General features: G+C 35.8%; 3 protein-coding genes across 4 annotated transcripts; 2 read left to right on the top strand and 1 right to left on the bottom strand.

Moving 5' to 3' along the window:
• The first annotated feature begins 76 nt into the window (after positions 1-76).
• Positions 77-1588, top strand: LOC136348573 (G patch domain-containing protein 11). Its single transcript, XM_066299497.1, has 3 exons — positions 77-290; positions 344-800; positions 1179-1588. The coding sequence occupies exons 1-3, from the start codon at positions 241-243 to the stop codon at positions 1455-1457; spliced, it is 786 nt and encodes a 261-aa protein (XP_066155594.1). The 5' UTR covers positions 77-240; the 3' UTR covers positions 1458-1588.
• A 125-nt stretch (positions 1589-1713) lies between these two features.
• LOC136348574 (translocon-associated protein subunit gamma) lies at positions 1714-2586 on the bottom strand. The gene has a single exon (XM_066299498.1). The coding sequence runs from the start codon at positions 2400-2402 to the stop codon at positions 1851-1853; it is 552 nt and encodes a 183-aa protein (XP_066155595.1). The 5' UTR covers positions 2403-2586; the 3' UTR covers positions 1714-1850.
• A 1073-nt stretch (positions 2587-3659) lies between these two features.
• On the top strand, positions 3660-19874 carry yki (Transcriptional coactivator yki). 2 transcript variants are annotated; one of them, XM_066299494.1, is made up of 5 exons: positions 3660-4481; positions 14610-14722; positions 14943-15074; positions 15141-15404; positions 16841-19874. In XM_066299494.1, the coding sequence occupies exons 1-5, from the start codon at positions 4030-4032 to the stop codon at positions 17044-17046; spliced, it is 1167 nt and encodes a 388-aa protein (XP_066155591.1). In that variant the 5' UTR covers positions 3660-4029; the 3' UTR covers positions 17047-19874. The 2 variants fall into 2 exon arrangements, with proteins under 2 accessions (XP_066155591.1, XP_066155592.1); XM_066299495.1 differs by lacking the exon at positions 14943-15074 and having other exon boundaries at positions 3669-4481.
• The last annotated feature ends 484 nt before the right edge of the window (positions 19875-20358 follow it).

Here is a 20358-nt window from a genome sequence, read left to right as displayed (position 1 = left end):
TATCGAAGTGTTTTCTTGCTGGCGCCATCTGTTTTTGAGAAATAAAAGCGGATAATTGACAAATGAAAAACTAACCAAACTTCAGATTTTGCTTCTGACAAGTACAATTTTAAGTTTTGTAAATCATAAATCAAAGGTTTTCTTAAAAAAAAACAAATGTTCCCTCTTTTTGGTTAAATTAAATATTAATATTAACACAGAAGTGAATATTGTTATCTGGGCTTCACTTCCCATTAAACCATGTCTGATTCAGAGGATGATTATATGTCTTTCAAAGTCATAGTTGATTGGTAAGTTCCTAGAACTGCGCCTTTCTTGCGTTTAAATTTCTATTCATCTTCAGCAAAGACGATATACGCCCTGGCTTATTGGTGAACAGGGAAAAGCGCAAGCATGATATGTTTAAAAAGAAAGCAGAAGGCCCTAATAAACGTCAGAAAACCTTGCATGAGATGGAACAAGAAAACAGAGAGATAGGCCTTTCCACAGCAATATCAAATGAGAATAAGGGATTCCGCATGTTGGAAAAAATGGGTTTCAAGTCAGGAGAGAGCCTGGGGAAATCTCGACCTGGAATAAAGGAACCAATTGATATTGTTTTGAAACAGGGAACCTCAGGGATTGGCAGGGAATCTCACATTAAGGAGGTGTTATCAAAGAGGCAGCAGCAGAAGATAAAAAATCTCAAACATTATGAGACTCAGTTTCGACTTGCCAATAAAGAGAGAAAGAATTTAGCTCAGATACGTAAAGATTTTTTTAAAGCCCAAAGAGTGTGTGAAGAACTGGATTTCAGAAGTGTAAGTACAATAAACTTTTGAGATAATATTTCTATATTCTAAAACAAAACCAAGTTATTTGAATGTAGATTCTTGTATGTTTCTCAGATCATTTTCAAACCATTTCTGAGACATTCTTAAGCTCTTTTCTTTTAAAAACTGTGTTTTCTGCTTTCTTAGTGATGATCAGCTGGACTTCTAAGTTACAGTATGCAAAATATATGTATAGATATAACCATATCAATTGGGCAAAGTTTAGTGTATATAAATATAATTACAGGTGGTAAGAAAAAAAAACTGATGTGTGGTACTTGCCACCTTTGTAATACTTGAAGTTATGTAATAAAGATTATTATTATTTATTTATAGGTGGTTGAATTATTTAATCCATGGTTTTAGAATGTCAAAGATCCAGTAGAAGAATTCTTTTGGACTAAAGAAACAATAAAGAAACGCAGGAAGATAGAAAAGGAGTGTCCTGATGACACTGACAGTAGTGACGAAGATGATGAATTTGAACAGTATATAACTGAAGAGAATTTGTTTGCAATAATTGACTATGTGAGAAGTAAACATCTATATTGTCTTTATTGTGTTATAACTGGCATAGATATAGAGGATCTCAGGGAGAACTGTCCTGGGCCCTATAGAATGGACCATGACACTGAGATGGATTAATGCTTAGTTTCAATATTGTAATTCTCAATGTTTGAGATATGTTCAGATTCCATTGTTATTTATTTTTCCAATTGTGGATATTTTCTGTTTGTGTTATAAATGAATAAAGTGACTATAATATTCTAAGCTAATATACCATATATGTTTTGTTTGTTTCCTTAGACCAAACCATATTTTCATGAACTATTTTGTCATGAAAATGCATTTTTACCAACATATACGATAATGCATCAAGAAAATCAATAAAACACTGAGGTATTACAAATGTTAATATAATGATCATAAATACACATTAACAAATCATGGAAATGTTTTATCATGAATGTAAAAAATAATGCAAGAAAATTGAATAAACATAATTTTGCTAACCAAAACAATCAATTAGTAATGAACCTATTGGGATCCTGTGGAGAGCAGAGCTAACAATCCAGAAGCAGCTCCAATTGACAAAGTGTAATTAACTGCAGGTGAAAAAGATCTGAGGAAATAGAAACTAGCAACAATGACCACAGTTAAAAACAGGGCATTATTGTGGAAGATTGAATATGTTGTTGCCTCAAAATCAGCGACCTCATTCTTTTGCCACAAGATTCTCTCGTCCTTTTCCTTTTTGCTCATCTTTTTGTCATCAGAGAGTTTTTTCAGAAGCTCCCGAGTCACGGCATCTTCTCTTTTAACTGCAATTTTGTGTTTTAAGGTAAATTTGGTGTTTCTATAAGCAATGGCAAGGAGGTAGGTTGACAAAGCTGTTACTCCAACAAATAGGACCAGAGACGAGTAGATGTCCATCATGTGTATTCTCCAAAAGAGCCATATGGGGACGGCAGAAACGATAAACGCGTTCCCATAAAATAGAGCTGAGGACTTCGTCGACACATTTCTGCTGAAGTCTTGGAGCAGAAGTTCTTCCTCCTTGGTAAAGCCTTTAGTGGATTGTTTAGACATTATAGTAACTTAATTTAAATTCACGTTTAAAAATACTAGAAGACTGTTAACCCGTATTCAGGTAACCAAGTAAACGGCGATACTGGTATTAAAGTCACGACAAAATAACTAATTTAACGAGACCGATCTGGTTTCCACGTCTTCAATAAGCGGTACCAAATTGCTCCAACACAGCAGGTAGGGATATGTTCAGTGTTGCAGGCAACAATTTTTGGTGTAGTTTGAGTGACTCTTAGAGTAGTAGTAAGTGTAAGGTTAGATTGATATTTGAAATTTACGTCAAAATATAAAAAGGCAGCCATTTTTATTAAGTCTTATATGTAATTTTTAAACAGAATTTTGTTTTTAGTATAATTTGTATTTCTAATAATTATAGTTAATTTATTATTAATTCCTGTTGTTTTATAATAGAGGGATAATTGTCGATTTTAATTTTTTTTTATTGATAGGTGAGTGTACATTAGGCTGAAAAAGCTTTTTTTTCGAAAAAACTTGGAACGCTAATTTTTATTTTTACTTGTGCCTTTTTTAAATTAACGCTCATGTGTGTAAAGTCAATCAAAAATGAACTCAGTTAATTTTTTCAATTGGGATTCTAAGTACAATATTATTAATTAGATTAGTGTTTTAATGTTGAACATTTTCCTACTATGTTAAACTGTTCATTTAAACAATGTAACCACTCAAAAATTAATTGCGATATGTCGGCAAGGACCAATAAATGTCTGTTAGCTGTCGATAGGTGTACGACAAATATCAATCAAATATATTAACATTAAGTGAAAATTATATTTGAACGTTATCAGATAGTTTATAATCATAATATTGAATAGAATATATGTATATATACTCGTTCTTTGTCTAGCCGATCTTTGCTAAAGGGAAGTTAACTCAAAACGCTTTTATGCTAAAATGATGGATAATTTTAATGGACTTATGCTACTACCGAAGTTTAGAACTTTTTTGCTAAAAAACGATAATCTTCGGAAGTTGGAGGTAGATAAAATGAAACAGTTAAAGCCTTTGACTTCATAATAAGTCTTGTTGTGCCCTCTATCGACCAGTAGTTATACCGTGCAGAAACCTATTCAAACCGTACTATTTGTTTGAGCGTATTGACGACACTGTGTCGGGTGTAAAATAAAGCAGGAATTTCCCTAGACACTGCTAGGCTGTGTTCCAGTAGGGAAGTAAATTGTTAGACGATCCATTTGATTGGTGCAAATGCGAGTGACGAGTACTGCGCCTGATCACAGTGAATATATCAAAAATGATCCAAGTGCCATTTCAACGCGAACAAATTCATAGAACTGGTTGCGCTCCTGGGTTTTGGTTGGTGTTGGTCGTGTACTCTGTCAAATTAGTGACGTAGTAGTTGTTTCTCTGCTATGACTTGGTTGAAGTTAATTCAGTATAGGCAGTGCGACGGGTAACAAGTCTGGTTGAAGGAGGACCGAGTGCCAGTCGTGTTTATTTTATGGGGGGTCGGGAATATTGTAGGACTTGGCTGTTGCGTCGTTTCTAGAGCCCCCGAACTGCGGGGATCAACACTGATAGTGCGAACCATCAGTGTTGGTAATTGTTGGTTGGTGTCGGTGGTCGGAATTTGTGGGACAATTCAGTGAACATGGCGCGGAATCAGGACGAGGCCAAACAAGTCCTTCGAATGGATCAGGACTCCGAGACCGATTTAGAAGCCTTATTTGACAGTGTCTTAAAACCGGACTCAAGGCGGCCTGTCCAGGTACCATGGAGCATGAGGAAATTGCCTGACTCCTTCTTCACACCTCCATCCACTGGTTCCAAATCTATAAATCATTCTCGCGAGAATTCCGTGGACTCTGCGTTTGACGTCTCGACACCCGTGAATTCCGTGCCTTTACAGACGGCCCATCACAGGGCGCATAGCTCCCCCGCCTCCCTGCAGCAGACCTACGCTGTGGGGCAACAGCAGCCCCCTGCACATCACCACATAAAACAAAGGTCCTATGACGTAGCCAGTAAATCTGAAGACACGACCCCCTTGCCCCCCGGTTGGGAACAGGCTCGTACCCCTGAGGGGCAAATCTATTATTTAGAGTGAGTACCTGTAGAAGTACCTGTTGTTGACAACAGGTTTTCATGGGTCAGATTGTTATGCCACAGGACCGGATTTGGCTTATTGTGACTAATGCCTTTTTTAACCTGAACAAACTTTAGCTCTCAGTTTTTCGTGTAATTTTTTATTTTTGTATCAGTTTTGTTAGTCATAAGAAAACAATGTAACTTATGGAAATATAACTTTATGTTGTATTTTTATTTTAATTTTATTGTCCAGGAGGGTCCTTGGCATTCTGACTAGTCTCTTTCTGACCCATAAGCACCTGTTTTAATACATTATTTTTAGCTTAACTTTTCTGAATTATTCATAACATAGATTTAAAAGGTAATGGGCATTTGTTGTGATTAAGGCAGGGTGTATCTAACTCCCTTATTCTGAATTATTAATGACTGCTTATTCAACACCCCAATTCCTAATTTTCGTTGCTAATGCATAATCCTTAGTTTCCCACTTTTGACTATTAGGATTTAGCAATTTAGTGAATAGTTCTTAACATAGGCACAGAGAGTGGAGGAGAACTGATATTTTAGGTCTAATAAACATAAAATACTTGTAGCCGTTGTTTGGAAGGATGTATATTATACCTAATTAATGGATTGAAAAAACAGTTTCCAGAAAAATAATTGTGGGAAACCTATCAATTAGCCAGTCGTCTTTATGGCATTCTTAAGAAGTAGGAAGTTGCATAAATGGCCTTATCAATAACGAATCAAGAATTAAAAATGAGTAATTCTGATTTAGAAAGTTAAATAAACCCTAACTTGGCTCTTAACTCTAAAACTCACTAATTACATTTTACATCGTCGAGTAGATCCACCTACCATATAAAAAGCATTGTGAATGCCCATTTTGAAATAATACCAGTACAGCTCTGTAGGGACATTACAACATACCACTCAGGTAGTTTACATCATGCGCAGACAGAAACTTGAACTGCTGTTAATATTTTTATTTTAAGTAGTTATTTTGAATACTTGATGAAGACTTCAATGAAGGATCAATTAAGATTTTATTTTTGGGAATGGGAAATTGATATGCCAAAAGATAATAGATGAAAAAACTATGATTGATCCCAAATCGAGGTGATTCAAGGTGATAGAAGATGAGGAAAGTTGACATAGTACTATTTTTAGGTTTACTTTATGCCGTTTTAAAACATATTTTATCTATTATTAATTATTGTGGCAAATATTGACAAAATGAAAATTTGGCATTTGTTCAAGATATGTATAACGCCGTCCATCTAGTAATTTTGCAAAAATGTGCATATTTTGATGCACTTAATACCACTAGGGAGTATATTATAATTGGTGGTGTAAGTGGACTGGATGGGAGGTTGGTGGTACAGTGACCTGTGATTTTGGGTATTACTTTTCAATCCAATTTCTAGAATAATCAGCATAAGAAATAGAAATTAGAAATAGCTCAGCTCACAGGGGAAGGTCATGCAAAACATAGGTTTAGGTCGTTTGAAAATTAAAGAATCAGATAACGATTTAGAACAAAAAATTGAGTTTAAATGGAGCTCTAACAACAACGTCGTAGTTTTTGTTAATCGTGAGCAAATATTAAAATTTAAAATTTTTACTTCGATTTTCGCAAATTCCTTCCTACTTCAAAAGTTAATAATTCGAAAGTAAAGAGAGCCACACTAATGGATTTTGAATGAAAAATAATTGAGTAATTGCAGGACGATTAAAAAAATGACTTTTAATTGGTTTCCACCGTCCAAATTCTTTAAAATCGTGCATGTATTTAAATTTTTAATTTTTGCTTAACTTTGCGACCTCCCGGGGGGGGGGGCATCAGAAAGAGCATCGTACGGGTGACATCGAAAAGGCCCAATTTCGGTGTCTTTATTAGTTGCCCGAAGGTATCCGTTTAAAGGCTGTAGTAAATCGGGGTTGAAAATTTCGTCGTGAAAATCGACCTAATTTTAAGCGCCCGTTTTCGTCCGTCGTGAGTCACTGGGGTCCATAGAAATTCGCATTCTCCGTGGTCGCGTAGGGCTCGAAGAAGGGCAAAAAGAGACATTTCGTAGGGGTTTTTCAAGGTTCGATTGTGATTGTTTCCTCGTGTACTTCCCCAAACACAATCAACGCAAAGTGATCGCGTGAAACTTAAAGTTATGGAAATCTTTTTATTAATTTTATCAAGGCATTTTATTCAAGGTTCTTACAAATTTTTTAGTTTTCTCTATACGTGTTTTCATTGAGAAATCGAGTTTTTATTTAAAAATAATGAAAAGTCACACACTGGAAAATCATCGGGATGCGCGTGATCACCTTAACTATGACCCCCTTGGCTTATTCGCGCATTTATGCTACTTTTGAAAAATGTTATTTTCAAAGGTCTATTCACTGTATATTATACCTACACAAATACTTAACTTTGATCACTGGTCTTACCAAAATGCGGCAGAGAGCCGAGTCAAATGGATGACGGTCGAAAATTAGGAATCTTACAACCGTTTTTCAAGCTTTACCGGTAAGTTCCGAGCTCTTTTCGCAATGTTTCAAGTCGATAAAAATTCCATGTCGGGGCGTATTCGTGTGTATTTATGGCTGCTTATAAACCGTTAAAAGTAGTAGACAAGCAAGTAGCAGCTTAACGCTGCAAACGGTATCTATTTCTCAACGTGAAGGTTCGAAATTCGATGGTACCTTTGAATTTTTAAAATCTCTTGTTAAATTTTTTTTCCTCAACTATGAAAAATGTTGGTTCGGATCAAATTGGATTTTTTTCAAATGTATCTTTTGTTTTTTTGCAAAAAATTAAATTAAAAAATATATATGTGAGAGTATTAGACATGCTGAGGAATGCCATACAGCATGCCCATTGAATTGGATACATTTATCCAGATGGACGGACGCCCCTGGGCAGGAAGGGAATTGATTAAATAATACAAAATATGTGTTTTTGCCATAAATAAATTTAGGTTTATGTTTCTGTTTTACACAAGGTGCATGAAAAAAATTGCTTTCATCCAACTTACATACTACACTACGTACATGGTATATGGCAAACACATTGTGTTCGGATTTTTACACTAGGGGCGCATTCGCGCGTGTATTTTTAAATAGTGAAAAATTTAAACAGAAAAATAAGATTTTCGCTAGCAGCTCACATCACGTTTGGATCTCCACACGATGTCCACCTTCGAGTGCGTTGCAATTTTAGATAGTTTCAAATTTGTTTATCAGAAAAACTATGTAAAAATACGTTTTTTACAGTTTTACATTAAATTTAATGTTACAAAGGCCAAATTGTCAGTTTCAAATTTTCCCAAATCCAGAGAAAAGAACCAGTGGTACTTATACAATTTCCCCAAACCTTGGGAAAAGTTGCACAATTTGGCAATGTCACACTGAGGTTTCCACATTTGTGTACTATTCTTAAATCAGCACCCTCCAAACGAAGTTATAACCCTCTAAGTCTAAGAATAACGAAGATACCTATACAATCCCATAACTACTTTTGGAGATGCCCATTGGTATTGGAGTTTACGACAACATTCCACAGGGAGTTCACGGATGACTGACCTATTGGAAAGGATTCGATATTGCTCTGGAAGTATTGGTAGCGTTGCAGTTCTGTTTTAAAGATATATATGTTTGTAAGAAGGTGGTGCCTCATAGGGAAGTTGTCGATATATTAGATGGAGTTTCGAAAATTTCTAATATGTATGAGCGGAAGTGTTTTAAGTAATTCAAAGCATTGTTTAAGTAATTCGTGTGTTATATTATATTGCTGTTTTTGTGATTAAATAAATTTTGTTGAATCTCACAAAGTTTGGGAAGTAGCAGTCACTTATCGTCCAATCCACGAGAAGTTTAACGTTATCCTTTAAAAATACAGAAATTAATGGTCATTTACCTCAGGCAATTATTTAGAATACATTAAGAATACATACATAGCTAACTGAGCGGTTTGGAAATTTTCAGTGTTTTAGTTATAGAGGGTGTGTCATGTGCGCCTGTCCAGGCCTGACCAGAGGACTACGGCTTTTTTAATGGTCTGTATTCTTTCGGCGTGTACATCTCTACGCATGTGCCGTGTTCCAACTGCCTTACTACGACACAAAACGTGACACTTTAGCATGTACGTACATGTATGCGGATGAAAAATGTTGGAACTTTTTGCAATACCAGAAGATGTTGATGAACATTTGAAAAAATTAATATGAATTTCGAGCATTTAAATTTTTTGGAAATAACTGAAAAACCAAAAATAATATTTTTAGATCCTTTTCCATTGTAAAACTACTCTCGTGAATGCCCAACGTTTCTCCTATTTAACTAAGTGTGTCTCTATCACCGTTTCCGAAATCCTCATTTCAAACATCATCATTTTATACATTATCATTTTATACATCATCATTTTATACACACTGCATAAATGTATATGAAGGTACTTCTCTTAATTTAGAAAATTTGCACCCCAAAGAAAAATAATACTGGTTAAAGTAGGTCCTAACCATATCAAGCAGGTACCACAGACCGTATTGCACAGGAAATCCTGACTAGCGGAGTAATTTAATATTTTATGCAAGCAAGTGTGCTTTCGTGGGAATGTTTTGGCTTTATGTTCAGTCCTATAACGCAAAGCATTGAACTTTTTGTCATTAAAGTAGGTAGTGGGAAAACATGCAGTTTATTTCCAGGAAGATAAGTGGTTTGAAGGATTGAATTGTATCTTTAAAAAGGTTATCTGGATATGTTTATGTGAAATTGAAATATGTGGAATTCGTGTTTTCCATTATGTTCCATATCTCAGAATAAACATGTGCTCTATTGCCACTTAGTAAGAATTAAAATAGAACAATCAAATCCTTATCACCAGTTACGATGAAATAATGCAATGGCTGCTTAAAAGGTACCAAATTTTTGTGCTAATACTCAACGCAAAATGAGGTATCTACTACCTTCGATAATACCTGCCTTCTACTAAAATTGACTATGCTTTTGCTTGCATGTTTAGATTCAAATTATTTTGTACCGTTGGTCGATGTTGATGTTACCATGATGGAATTTCTATTAATCGAGCGTTCTCACGTATGAAAAGGTGAAAATTAATTTGACATTGAGCTTGAGCAGATAAGATAGTAGATTATAATGCTAACTTTGCTTTTTTTACGAGGCTCTGTAATCTGTGAGGGATTAAATACTTCAAGTGTTTTCTTGTTCCTTATTATGATCGAAGTTTCAACAAAACACGTTTTGCGCCACTCAAGAAGCCCACTGTATCTAATATATAATTAATAAGGTCTAATAGTGTGCGGGCGAGCACATTTAGTCGCATCCAAAAGACTTTAACCTTTGTAAAGACACAGTGATTAATGAAATTTTTTATTTACATGAGTTATCATAATAAGTACCAGGGGCTCTATTTTATTTGTTAATCCTAGAGCAAAGAACGTTGACTTCTATGGTCTAGGAGCAAGAACCTATTATTTACCGATGTAGAACAATATTATTTAATTCGGTATTTAAATGGATCGGTCAAGGATTTGCGGGTTTTCTTAACGTAAACGGAAGTTCTGTTTAATTTTTTTTCAGTTCATAATCATTAGTTCAGGTTAGTTAACACTGCAGTGCGATTATCAACCACTCGGACATTCGAGCTGCTAAAGCCTTATGTAATTTCTATTCCATAAACAAATTACACGCCTACATGGCAGCTCTGATCTGGTTTTAATGTATGTGTAATGCTCTCCCATAACTTTCTAATACAAGGGAACATGTAGAACTCGGTCTTATTATTTTAGCTAATTAATACGGGTTTGTTAAATAGTGGCGCGGCGAAGGAATGGCCGTGACCCGATTTGCATTTCGACACGTTTTTTGAAGAACGAGGAAATAAATAACAGTTATCGGTCTAGCAAGAAAAAACGGGAAGAAACATATTTTTGAAAATCAATTTTCAATTCTGCAACTTGCACTCTGCACCACCTACCTCTAATAACCGAGTAAAGCCTTCCATCAACATCGACGTGTCTTTTTGTGTCGACCTTGAAAATTTATCTCATAATTTGAAAGATTTTTACATTCCCGATGCAATGGTATGCCAAGGACCCGTTACGTAATTGTACGTTGTACTAAAGTCAAAATTAAAAATCTAATAGGTGTACAAAAAGAGCATTTTTTGGTGAAATTAAGCTTCATTAAAAACATAGTTATCGAAAATATTAGTAATCAAAATAATTTCCATAACTGTCCATGGTCTTTTGCCATTTACTGGGTAGATGATGGATGCCCTCGTGATGGAAGCTTAGTGGTTTCGACGAAAAATAGTTATCGAGCCATTTTCGAATATCTTCAACGTTAAAGAATCGTTGGTCAGCTAAATGAGACTGCATGGATCTGAACAAGTGGTAGTCGGAAGGAGCCAAGTCTGGAGAATACGCCGCGTGCTGGAGTATTTCCCAGCCTAACGAGGAGATGAGTTCCTGGGTCGGTTTAGCCTGTATGCGGACAAGCATTATCATGCAGCAATATCACTTTCCGACTTCCTTGGCCCGTAAATGGTCTTTTTTCCTCCAGAGCATGGCTTAATTTGATCATTTGGGCCTGATAACGGTCAGCCGTAACAGTTTGACCGGGTTCCAGAAGCTCATAGTAAACGACTCCTTTACAATCCCACCAGACACACAGTAAGATTTTTTTGGCATGAATATTTGGTTTTGCAACTGATGTGGATGGCTGGCCTGGGTCAACCCATGTTTTTCTGCCCTTAGAAAATACACTTTTCATCTCCCGTAATAATATTATGCAGAAAATTCTTTCTTTTATACCGAGAAAGCAAGTTCGTGCAGATGTCAACTCTTCGATTTTTATTGTCTTCGGTTAGCTCATGAGGAACCCATTTTCCTGCTTTCTGAATTTTTCCCATTCCATGCAATCGAACTGAAACTGCTCGTTGAGTTACTCCTAACTGCTCTGCAAGCTGTTTTTCAGTTTGGCGTGGATTTTCATCCGGTAAAGTTTGCAGTTCTTCGTCTTGAAACTTTTTTTCGACACCCGCAGGTGGATCGTCCTCAAGACAAAAATTTTCCTCACGAAACTTCTTGAACCATCTCCTAACAGTTGAAGCACCAACAGAATTATCTCCCCAAGCCGAATTAACCATTTCTGTTGCTTCAGCAGCATTTTTTTCAGTTTAAAATAGAACAAGATTGATATTCTGAAATATTGCTTGAAAATATCCATGTCTCTATCTACGCTTTGTGCACTGAATTACAGCTCCTAAGCAACTGAAGCTTTTATCATATAAAAAGTCATAAATAAACAACACCTGCTTACAATTGCAGGCGAATTGAACGTGCCTAAGTATGTTTTTTATTGCATATAACTTCATTGCTCAGTTTCTTCCTGTACACCTATTACATCTATGTTTTCTTCTAGCAGAAGAAAGTCTCAATTCCTCTTAAAATCTACTGCGACGCTTTGCGAAAGCCTCAAACTTCATCGTCGAATGTTGTTATCCTTAGGAAGGCCAAAACAAACTCTCTCATCAGGAATCTTCGTTGTTCCTCATGATTTTTGGAAGTCGGGCAACTTTGCACTGACGCCCAGAGAGTAATGGACATATTTGATCGTCTCTGCCGCACTGGTAGGTTCACCAACCGCGTCGTCGACGTCCTTTTGGCGAAAGAACGTTGCGGAGTTGCCATTTACTGAGCGGCCCGTCCGGACTATCCAGGTAGCACCGAAAGGATGTTGAGTCTTCGAGGGGTTGGTTGAACGTACATTGAGAATCCGCAATTACGTTGAATTTTGATCGTTAAAAGTATCCGCATTTGAAAGTAAAACTTCTCGTGTACATAAGTAACAACGTACGTATATATATCGTCGTAATTAACATCTAATTTTAGGACTGCGAATAATATAGAAAAAGCCATTAACAGAGATCATCTAGGCATGACTAATAGAAACCGAAAGGCGTCTGCCGAATATCGGTGACGCTAACTTCAAAATCTCTGGCAAGTAGGAGAGTTCCTTGGAAATCAAGGTTAATTTTGCAATGACTAATTTTATGTGCTGAATATTGTTTATCGCCACAAGTGATCTGTTATTATTTAAAGCGAGATAGTGGTGTGCGATTAGAAAGTGTCGTACTCAGAAGAAGTTACAAAAGGCACAACAGTAGCATTTCCACTATTTTGAGCGCAGATTAAAAGGTTCGATGTCCGAGACTTCGGCGCCTAGAATTTTAAATTCTATAAATACCCAGACGAGTCGTCTAATTGCCGGGCTCTGCGTGTACGAATTGGAAGGCCTAACTGCCAAAACTCGGATTATTTTCACCTCCAGCCTCCATTTGAGATTTTGCAACATGTACGCTCAGAAAAAAATCGCATTTAGGCGATACCGCAAGAGTATAGAACTAGAACTAGAGCAGACTGATTTTCTTCCTTTTTAGATTTCATAGAATAAGGAAAACTGGTTATTCGATTGTAAAATAGCAGAATGCGTTTTGCATTCTCCGCAGTACTGTTGGATACTGGTTATGTGCGCTGAACAAAGACGAAATAACCGCGATAAGTTTATACACCGCTCCCAGTAATAGGCTGGGTTTTAAATAATACTTACGAAATACAAGACGAACTATTTCAAGTAAGTCTACTTTCAAGCTAATTTGAAACAATAGTTTCAGTCTATACATGTATAAGCATGTTATATGTTTGTCAAGTTTCCCCAAGTTATCTTTCTTCCCGAACATAACTTCAAGGCTCCTTTGAACTATTTGAGGAACATAAACTTAGCAGTTTGCATCTAAATATTTGCGCGATTTTCAGTCTAAATTGTCGTTTAGGCTAATTTTTACTGGTTTTGACGAGCAGCTTCAAAAACTTCTAGCAGATCTTTGCCTTATGCGCCGGTATCGTTTCGGCGACGATTGTTCCATTAGTTGTCCGTGTCACGTACTTTATCGGCGTTAATGTTAAATTACTCATTAAAGCTGCATATAGTCGTTATAAAATCCCCTAAAAATGTGCATTTAATAATTAAAACACTTCACTTTATTCTGGTCTTTACCCGTTTTCCTTCCACCCACCATTTCGACATTTCGTGCTAATAATAAACCTAAGTATATACAACAAACCTACATGCGTAAATATTTTCATTTTTAAATTAATTGAAGTATGCCTATAGGGTGGTCCAGAGTTGGAAGTTTTGGCAAGGCAGTTTTAAAATTTTGTCAAGATATTTAACGTTGAGCGTGAAAATTTGCAACAAAAAAAAGAGGAAAAACCACAGAATTTAGAGAAATTCGCATCTAAAATTACACGGTCAGGACGGTACTTCTTTAAAGTACTTTAAAAATTACAGAAATTAAGTTGTGTTGTAAAAACTCGCATTTGCGCAACGCCGCGACGAAAAGGGTAATTTCCAAAATTACCAAGATGGCGTTAATATCTCGAAAAGCGAAGGAGCTATGGAACGACAATGAAAAAATCCGAATCTCCGACACCCTATAACTCGGTTACCAAGTATTTTTGGAATGTAATTTAATTAGCGAACTAATATTACTTTTCGACGTAGTAAAATTTCGCAAAAGTTTGCTCAATTAGCAGCACTGCTACACCTTACGACTACAGCTTTTGGTAGACTGCCATTCTAAGTCAAATCCGCTAGTTCATTACATCCCATGGCTAATGTGCAGTTGTGTCGTACACATTACTTCCGCATGTAAGAGCCCAATCCTTGTTGGCCTTTAAAGGATCTATTGTTTTATAAGAAATAAAACGGCTTTTATACGGTTGTCTTAAAAATGGTAATCCCCCGTCTACACTGAGGTTTCCTGTTTTGACCTTCCTCGTATAATAATTTCAAGATTAGGTTACCTTTCCTTCTTCAAACCTCGGCGTATGCGAAATTTCGTTCTTGCTTCAGTGAGAAGGACGTCTCGAAGCAGTACCAGGAAATATGGGTAAAAGCCATTTAGATTTATACCTGGTTTCGCAGCTTTCTACGAAGTCGTCATATACGAAGTGGTGCGCCCGAGCAAAAACCGTTGCCACATTCAGATCTCCCATCCGGTTTTAGAGTCTATTAGGCAGGGTAGAATTTTCAGAAATAATGATATTTCTCATTGATTTGCAGTCACACCACGAGAACCACTACGTGGGAGGATCCCAGGAAGACCCTGGCAGCCACTCAACATCAGAGCCAGGAACATCTGGTGTCGCACCCCCATACCTCACCGACTTCAACAAGTGAGTATGGAATCATACAAAAGTATGAAACTTAACGGCCTAACGTGGTGGGTGTGTGACATAATATTCCGACAAGAGGCTGATGCCAAGTTGTGTCATTAGATTTGCAAACATTTCCTTAACTGGTCTCTGATGTGTCGAAGTAGGAGCTACTTAATGTTAATGCACTTCGTCCTACTTTGTCTTAATTTCAAAAGAAATCTCAAAAAATAATTTCCAGATGCCAAAGTAAATAATGACGTAGACTTGGGACCTTTGCCTGAGGGATGGGAGCAAGCTCAAACTCCAGAAGGAGAAATTTACTTCATAAACCATCACACACGGACCACGTCCTGGTTTGATCCTAGAATCCGTAAGTTTCACGCGCGTCGCTCTTTCTCATTGAAACTAGAATCTATATCTATATTTAATATTCTAGCTCAACATTTACAACAAAGATCTGCCAGCAGCACTTTAGTGCAGCCCTCTTGGGCGGCTGCAACCTCCTCCCCTCAAAAAGCTCAGCAAATCCGACTGCAGCAACTGCAGCTGGAACGGGAACGGTTAAAACAGAGGCAACAAGAAATTAGAAGGCAGCAGGAAATCATGCTTAGGTCGTCGTCTACAGAATTAACAGTTATGGATCCTTTTTTGTCCGGCTTGACTGACCATTCTCGTCAGGAGTCTGGGGACAGTGGTTTAGGTAAGAATGTTTGCTTGGCGCCTTGATATCAACGATTATTAATTAAAAAGTTCTCTTGAAAGTCATTTCATTGACATTTTGTTAATCAGGTTCTCTCAAGGTTCATATTTTTTTTGACGTGACGATATGGTCACTTTACACTTTAAACGTCAATCTGCCATGTTACGGAATTCAGACTCATTTTTATTGTCAACACAAATTTATCACTTGCCATCGTTTTGGCGGTTTGCACCTTCATCAGGTAGCGGCTGTATTGGTTTTTGAATTCAGAACTGCCTGACGAAATCTTGCAACAATCTTTTAAAAGTTTGCCAAGCGAAAAATGGAAACAAACCACCGAAACGTTCATAAGTGTTATAATAATACGGACGATCAAGTCTTAAATACATTTTTTGAGAATCCATGCATTTTAAATTTGGAGCTTATGCAGGTCTCGGGGACAGTTCAGTAATAAGGTTATTTTAAATTCGGTTTTTTGAAATTTTCCGTAAATACTGTTCTGGATGTAGGTTTCCAAAAATCGACAAGTCTTAAATAGGGAAGTTAAAGAGGGTTACCTTCATTTATTGACGAATTTTCGAGAAAATATTAGTTTTAACGTCTATTGAAATATTTTTGGTATATGCTACGAAGAAAATTCACGAACAATGTTTTTGATGCAGATTTTAGAAAATAATCAAGAGTGTTAAATCAGGTCATTTTGCAGTTAATTTATTTAGGAATACTCATTTTTAAATCACATTTTTTCAACTATATAAAAAAAATTGTTGTTGATACACAGCTAGATAGTTTTCAAAGATACATATTCCTAAAAAGGGCTAACTTTAGACAGATGCAAGAACTACACCTTTTTGTCGTGGTTTTCTATACGTTTATTCGCCGTTGATTATTAAAAAATAACAACTAAAAACACTTTTTTAATTTAAACTAACGGTTATTTCAACTTCAGGACATTAAGGGGTGCAAGTCCAATTTTTGATCATCCAAGAACTGTTATATAAATTTATTTTTCATTTACCCCAACATTTCCTGCTAATTTCGAATAATCTCTAATTTTTCTAGGCTTTGGCCCTCGATATTTCTAGAATTTATGGGCCTCAGATCAAAAATATAACACATTAATATTCCCAATACCTTTGTGCCAATACTGAATTTAACTTCCTAAATCTGAATTTTCTGCTTTTTTTTCTCGAAAATCTTTTTATATTTGGAATTGCGCCAATTCTAAAAGATATGTTAACTCGGCACGAAAATGCGGGCAGTTAGCTTTAACATATTGTGTATCTGTTGAACACCCCATGTAGATATCTTTAGGTGATAGGTAGATCTTAGATGTTGTATGGCTGGTTTGTTTTACTGAAAAATTTACGGCTCATTTTGAATTAATAATTATTTCGTTTAAAAACAAACAATACATAACTTTTTTCTTAATTTAGGTATGGGCACCAGCTATTCAATGCCGCATACCCCAGAGGACTACTTGTCAAACATGGAAGACAACATCGATGTAAGTAGTGACAGCCACGCCCTTGACACCCCAGACATATCTGCCATAAGCGACAACATCGATTCAACTGACGATTTGGTTCCCAGTATCACTTCAAATTGCATTTACGAGGATTTCCCCTTTTTGTCGATATAGTAGAACCTTGCTACAGATATTGATTTAAAACCGACTTAGGGATTGCATATGTGCAAGAAGACGATGCTACATGCGATTTAAGACGTACTGATTGTTTCTCAATGTTTCTGTTTCAAACGAAGATGTATCGAATGATGTAACACTATATTTAGACTACATATTTCAGTAATTGCAATCTGTCTCCTAGGTAAGTATTCGCTAATATTTTTTAAGAATCAGTACGTCGATTATACTACGCTAGCGTTTAAGTTATGCAATTTATTTATTTGTTATTTAAGTGGAGCTTTATGTCAGTCTGTTTCAAGGGAGCGCCATTTTGCTTTGAGGAAACAAAGCAATGTAAGTTTTCAAGAGGCACACAAAGCATTATGCAACTTTTTTGTATATTTCTATTGAGATGTAATTTTCCATTGAATGTTTAAGCTTTAGTGCCTTAATCTAGGTGTTGAAGCTTTTGGGAAGCAAAGATGTTCTACCCAAATGCCTCACTTCAGGTCCCGTTTTACTGACGGGTGGTAATGAAATATACATCTTTGGTAGTTGCACTAACAACTCGGGATTTAAGAGTTGCCTGGTTGCAGGTTTCTATGCTGTTTCTGTTAATCGAGTGTTAACACGAAAACATGATGCTCATAACAAAACAAATCCATCCATTATGGTGCCTTAGTAATAATAATTATACTTGTATATAATATATGCAAATTTATATTTACCGAAAATGTTTTTGAAACAGTTTATTGAAGACTATTTCTTATGGTGCCTTTCGGAAGTATTTTGAATGAAATTACTGAAAACCTGGCTTTTTGATGGTGATCTTTCGTTTAAAGATCACCTTGGAACTGCCATTTAAATTAAGATTTTTATACATGTCATCACATATCATTAGAACTGGGGCTTTTGTAGTTAATTAAGCGGCACATTAAATTTGAGTCTTTAAAAGTTTATATCGATCGTTGCAATTTTTTAAACCAGAGTTGACAATTATTTTCTTTTTTTATATTTTCTTCAGAATTATTGTTAAGAGATATTTTTAGATGTATGTTAATTCTCATGTTATTTGCAAGCAATATATTTACATTATACTATTGAAGCAATAAATCAAATATGTAGCAGAAGCAACGAGATCAAAATACTCCTTTTGGTATTTGGAATTGTTGAGTTTAAGTGTTATTGAGTCAGGTAAATGGCAGCTACATGGTCAATTTCCTACGACGATACTAAGGAACTGGTTTCAACAATACTAAATAGATTCTTATTGCTTAAGGGCCTTCTTCACCTCGTTTTTACAACATTACTCAACGGGTAAACCGTGGAAAAGAAGAATGAATGGGGCAGCATCCACACTCAACAGAACCTATTTATTGGTAGTGGTCGCAGTTTCAGCTGCAGAACAAAATTTTTTGGGAAAATACAATACCGCGTGATTCTAAACTTGGGGAAGTCCTACTAGCACATAGGTCTTTAATAAAAGCGCATTTTTCAAATTTCATTCGGTACGTCTGAAATAATAATAAGTTCGTCAGTGGCGCAAGTGTAAACACATTTAGTATTTTTGATGGAAAAATTGTGCGCTGCTCTACTTTTCCAGAAAATAAAAATAATGTTTTAGATTCTTTGTTCTAGGATTATGGAAAAATAATATATATTTTTATTTCACGAAAAATACAGTGCATTGCAATTTTGCTTAAATAATAAACAGCATGCCGATTCGCGTGTACCGGTAGACCTACAACATTTTCTTCAGATATTTCCTAAGTTTCGCAAAAATTGATAAATTTTAGTTTTTATATATTTCGGAAACGAGCAAAAGGAAAACAAATCTTTATTTTTTAAAGTTTCTCACTACAATTGTAGAAGCAGTTCCCATTTTTGAATTCACCCTGTATTTTTCCCTGGTCTCCGTATTCTTTTCACCACTTTCGGAGCACGGGGCAAGCTACTATAGGTCTCTATGAACCCTGTTTATTATTCGTTATTAAATGGGGAAATACCTGCAGAAATAATGAATTAAATCTGTGTCAATGACGGACGAGCTGGAAAAACTCGACGTTGTAAGCCCACACATCTCGTGTTTATTCGAAATAATGGCATGAAGATGGAAATAAAAAATAAAAAATGTTTGATATTTTTGAACGACGGTTCATATCGTTCGTTCCACAACTTTTGCATATCGAGTAAAACTGTTAGAAATAACGAGGTGAATAGGGCTCCTTTTGGCGTTCAAATACGATTTTAAATCAAATTTACTGTGATACACGAACATACAGTTTTACTGCAAATCATACCATATTTATACCGTTGCTAAAAGTCTTTCATTTTGACAATTATTCGAGTTTCCATTCATTTGAGTATTAACGTTTATTTCCTATATTATAGGTATGTTTTTATTAAATTTCAACCATTTATTGTATAATCGTTGCAGTTTTTTTATAAGCTGAGGGAAGTAAATATGGTACAGGGTAAGCACGTTTAAAATATGTTATTATAACATGCGTTTGATGAAAGAAAATTTAAATGTATTTTTTTATTCAACGAATGTTATATGTCAGTGCAATAATAATTGATCTGACAAGGAGATGTTACACCCTGTGTAAAGATGATTTTTTACTGGGCATTACTAAATTAAAAGTTTAGAATCCCTAGTTGTTCGATCGTGCAAGGAAGTAATGTCATGTACTATATCATTAACTTTAGCGTTTTATTTTACCGTGTAGTATCAGATTGATAGCCAATTTTAAAATCAAATTTGAGTTGATTTCGAAAAGGGCTTATCTTAATTGTTTGCATAAGCCATGTCTGTATCGTAATAAACGTAATGTAAACGTTAAGTTTGAGTTTTATTTCTGTGTCCCGTTTTACGCCTTGTGACGAGTGTGATTATAAAACCAAGTTTTTCGACTTTTGTATTTTTAATTGGGAAGTCAAATACAAATTCGGTGTATATATATATTTAACTGTTGGAAACTGATATATATGCGTAAGATTTTACAGGTCGCGGGGAAATGGTTGTTGACCGGACTTCCGGCTGTGTATCTGCAATCGAAGTGCAATTGTCACTTGCGAGGCCTCGCAATGTTCGTTTGAGATGTGAGGTCACTGCGGGCTGCCAGCCGGTATCGTGCTGAGTGCGGCAGTTAATAACAAAAGGTGTTCGTTAAAAAAAAATTGCCTTGGAATAAAATAGAGATGTCTTAGATGCATTCATCTGTTTATATTTTGTCAGTCAGATATACAGGGTGATAATTTGAAGACTTAAAATTGCTATACCTCGGGAACAAAAAAGATATGCAAAAATTTCTCACCAATTTCTAC

Source organism: Euwallacea fornicatus, chromosome 33, assembly GCF_040115645.1.
Source record: "Euwallacea fornicatus isolate EFF26 chromosome 33, ASM4011564v1, whole genome shotgun sequence".
NCBI classification, from domain to species: domain Eukaryota; kingdom Metazoa; phylum Arthropoda; class Insecta; order Coleoptera; family Curculionidae; genus Euwallacea; species Euwallacea fornicatus.
This window is presented reverse-complemented; position numbering and strand designations above follow the sequence as displayed.

Excerpts from the sequence above, each read along its gene's own strand:
- LOC136348573 (XM_066299497.1), top strand. The coding sequence starts at position 241 with ATGTCTGATTCAGAGGATGATTATATGTCTTTCAAAGTCATAGTTGAT. Across the intron at positions 291-343 it reads TTCAAAGTCATAGTTGATTG|CAAAGACGATATACGCCCTG; the intron begins GTAAGTTCCTAG and ends ATTCATCTTCAG. Across the intron at positions 801-1,178 it reads AAGAACTGGATTTCAGAAGT|AATGTCAAAGATCCAGTAGA; the intron begins GTAAGTACAATA and ends CCATGGTTTTAG.
- LOC136348574 (XM_066299498.1), bottom strand. The coding sequence starts at position 2,402 with ATGTCTAAACAATCCACTAAAGGCTTTACCAAGGAGGAAGAACTTCTG.
- yki (XM_066299494.1), top strand. The coding sequence starts at position 4,030 with ATGGCGCGGAATCAGGACGAGGCCAAACAAGTCCTTCGAATGGATCAG. Across the intron at positions 15,075-15,140 it reads CTGGTTTGATCCTAGAATCC|CTCAACATTTACAACAAAGA; the intron begins GTAAGTTTCACG and ends TTAATATTCTAG. Across the intron at positions 15,405-16,840 it reads GTCTGGGGACAGTGGTTTAG|GTATGGGCACCAGCTATTCA; the intron begins GTAAGAATGTTT and ends TTCTTAATTTAG.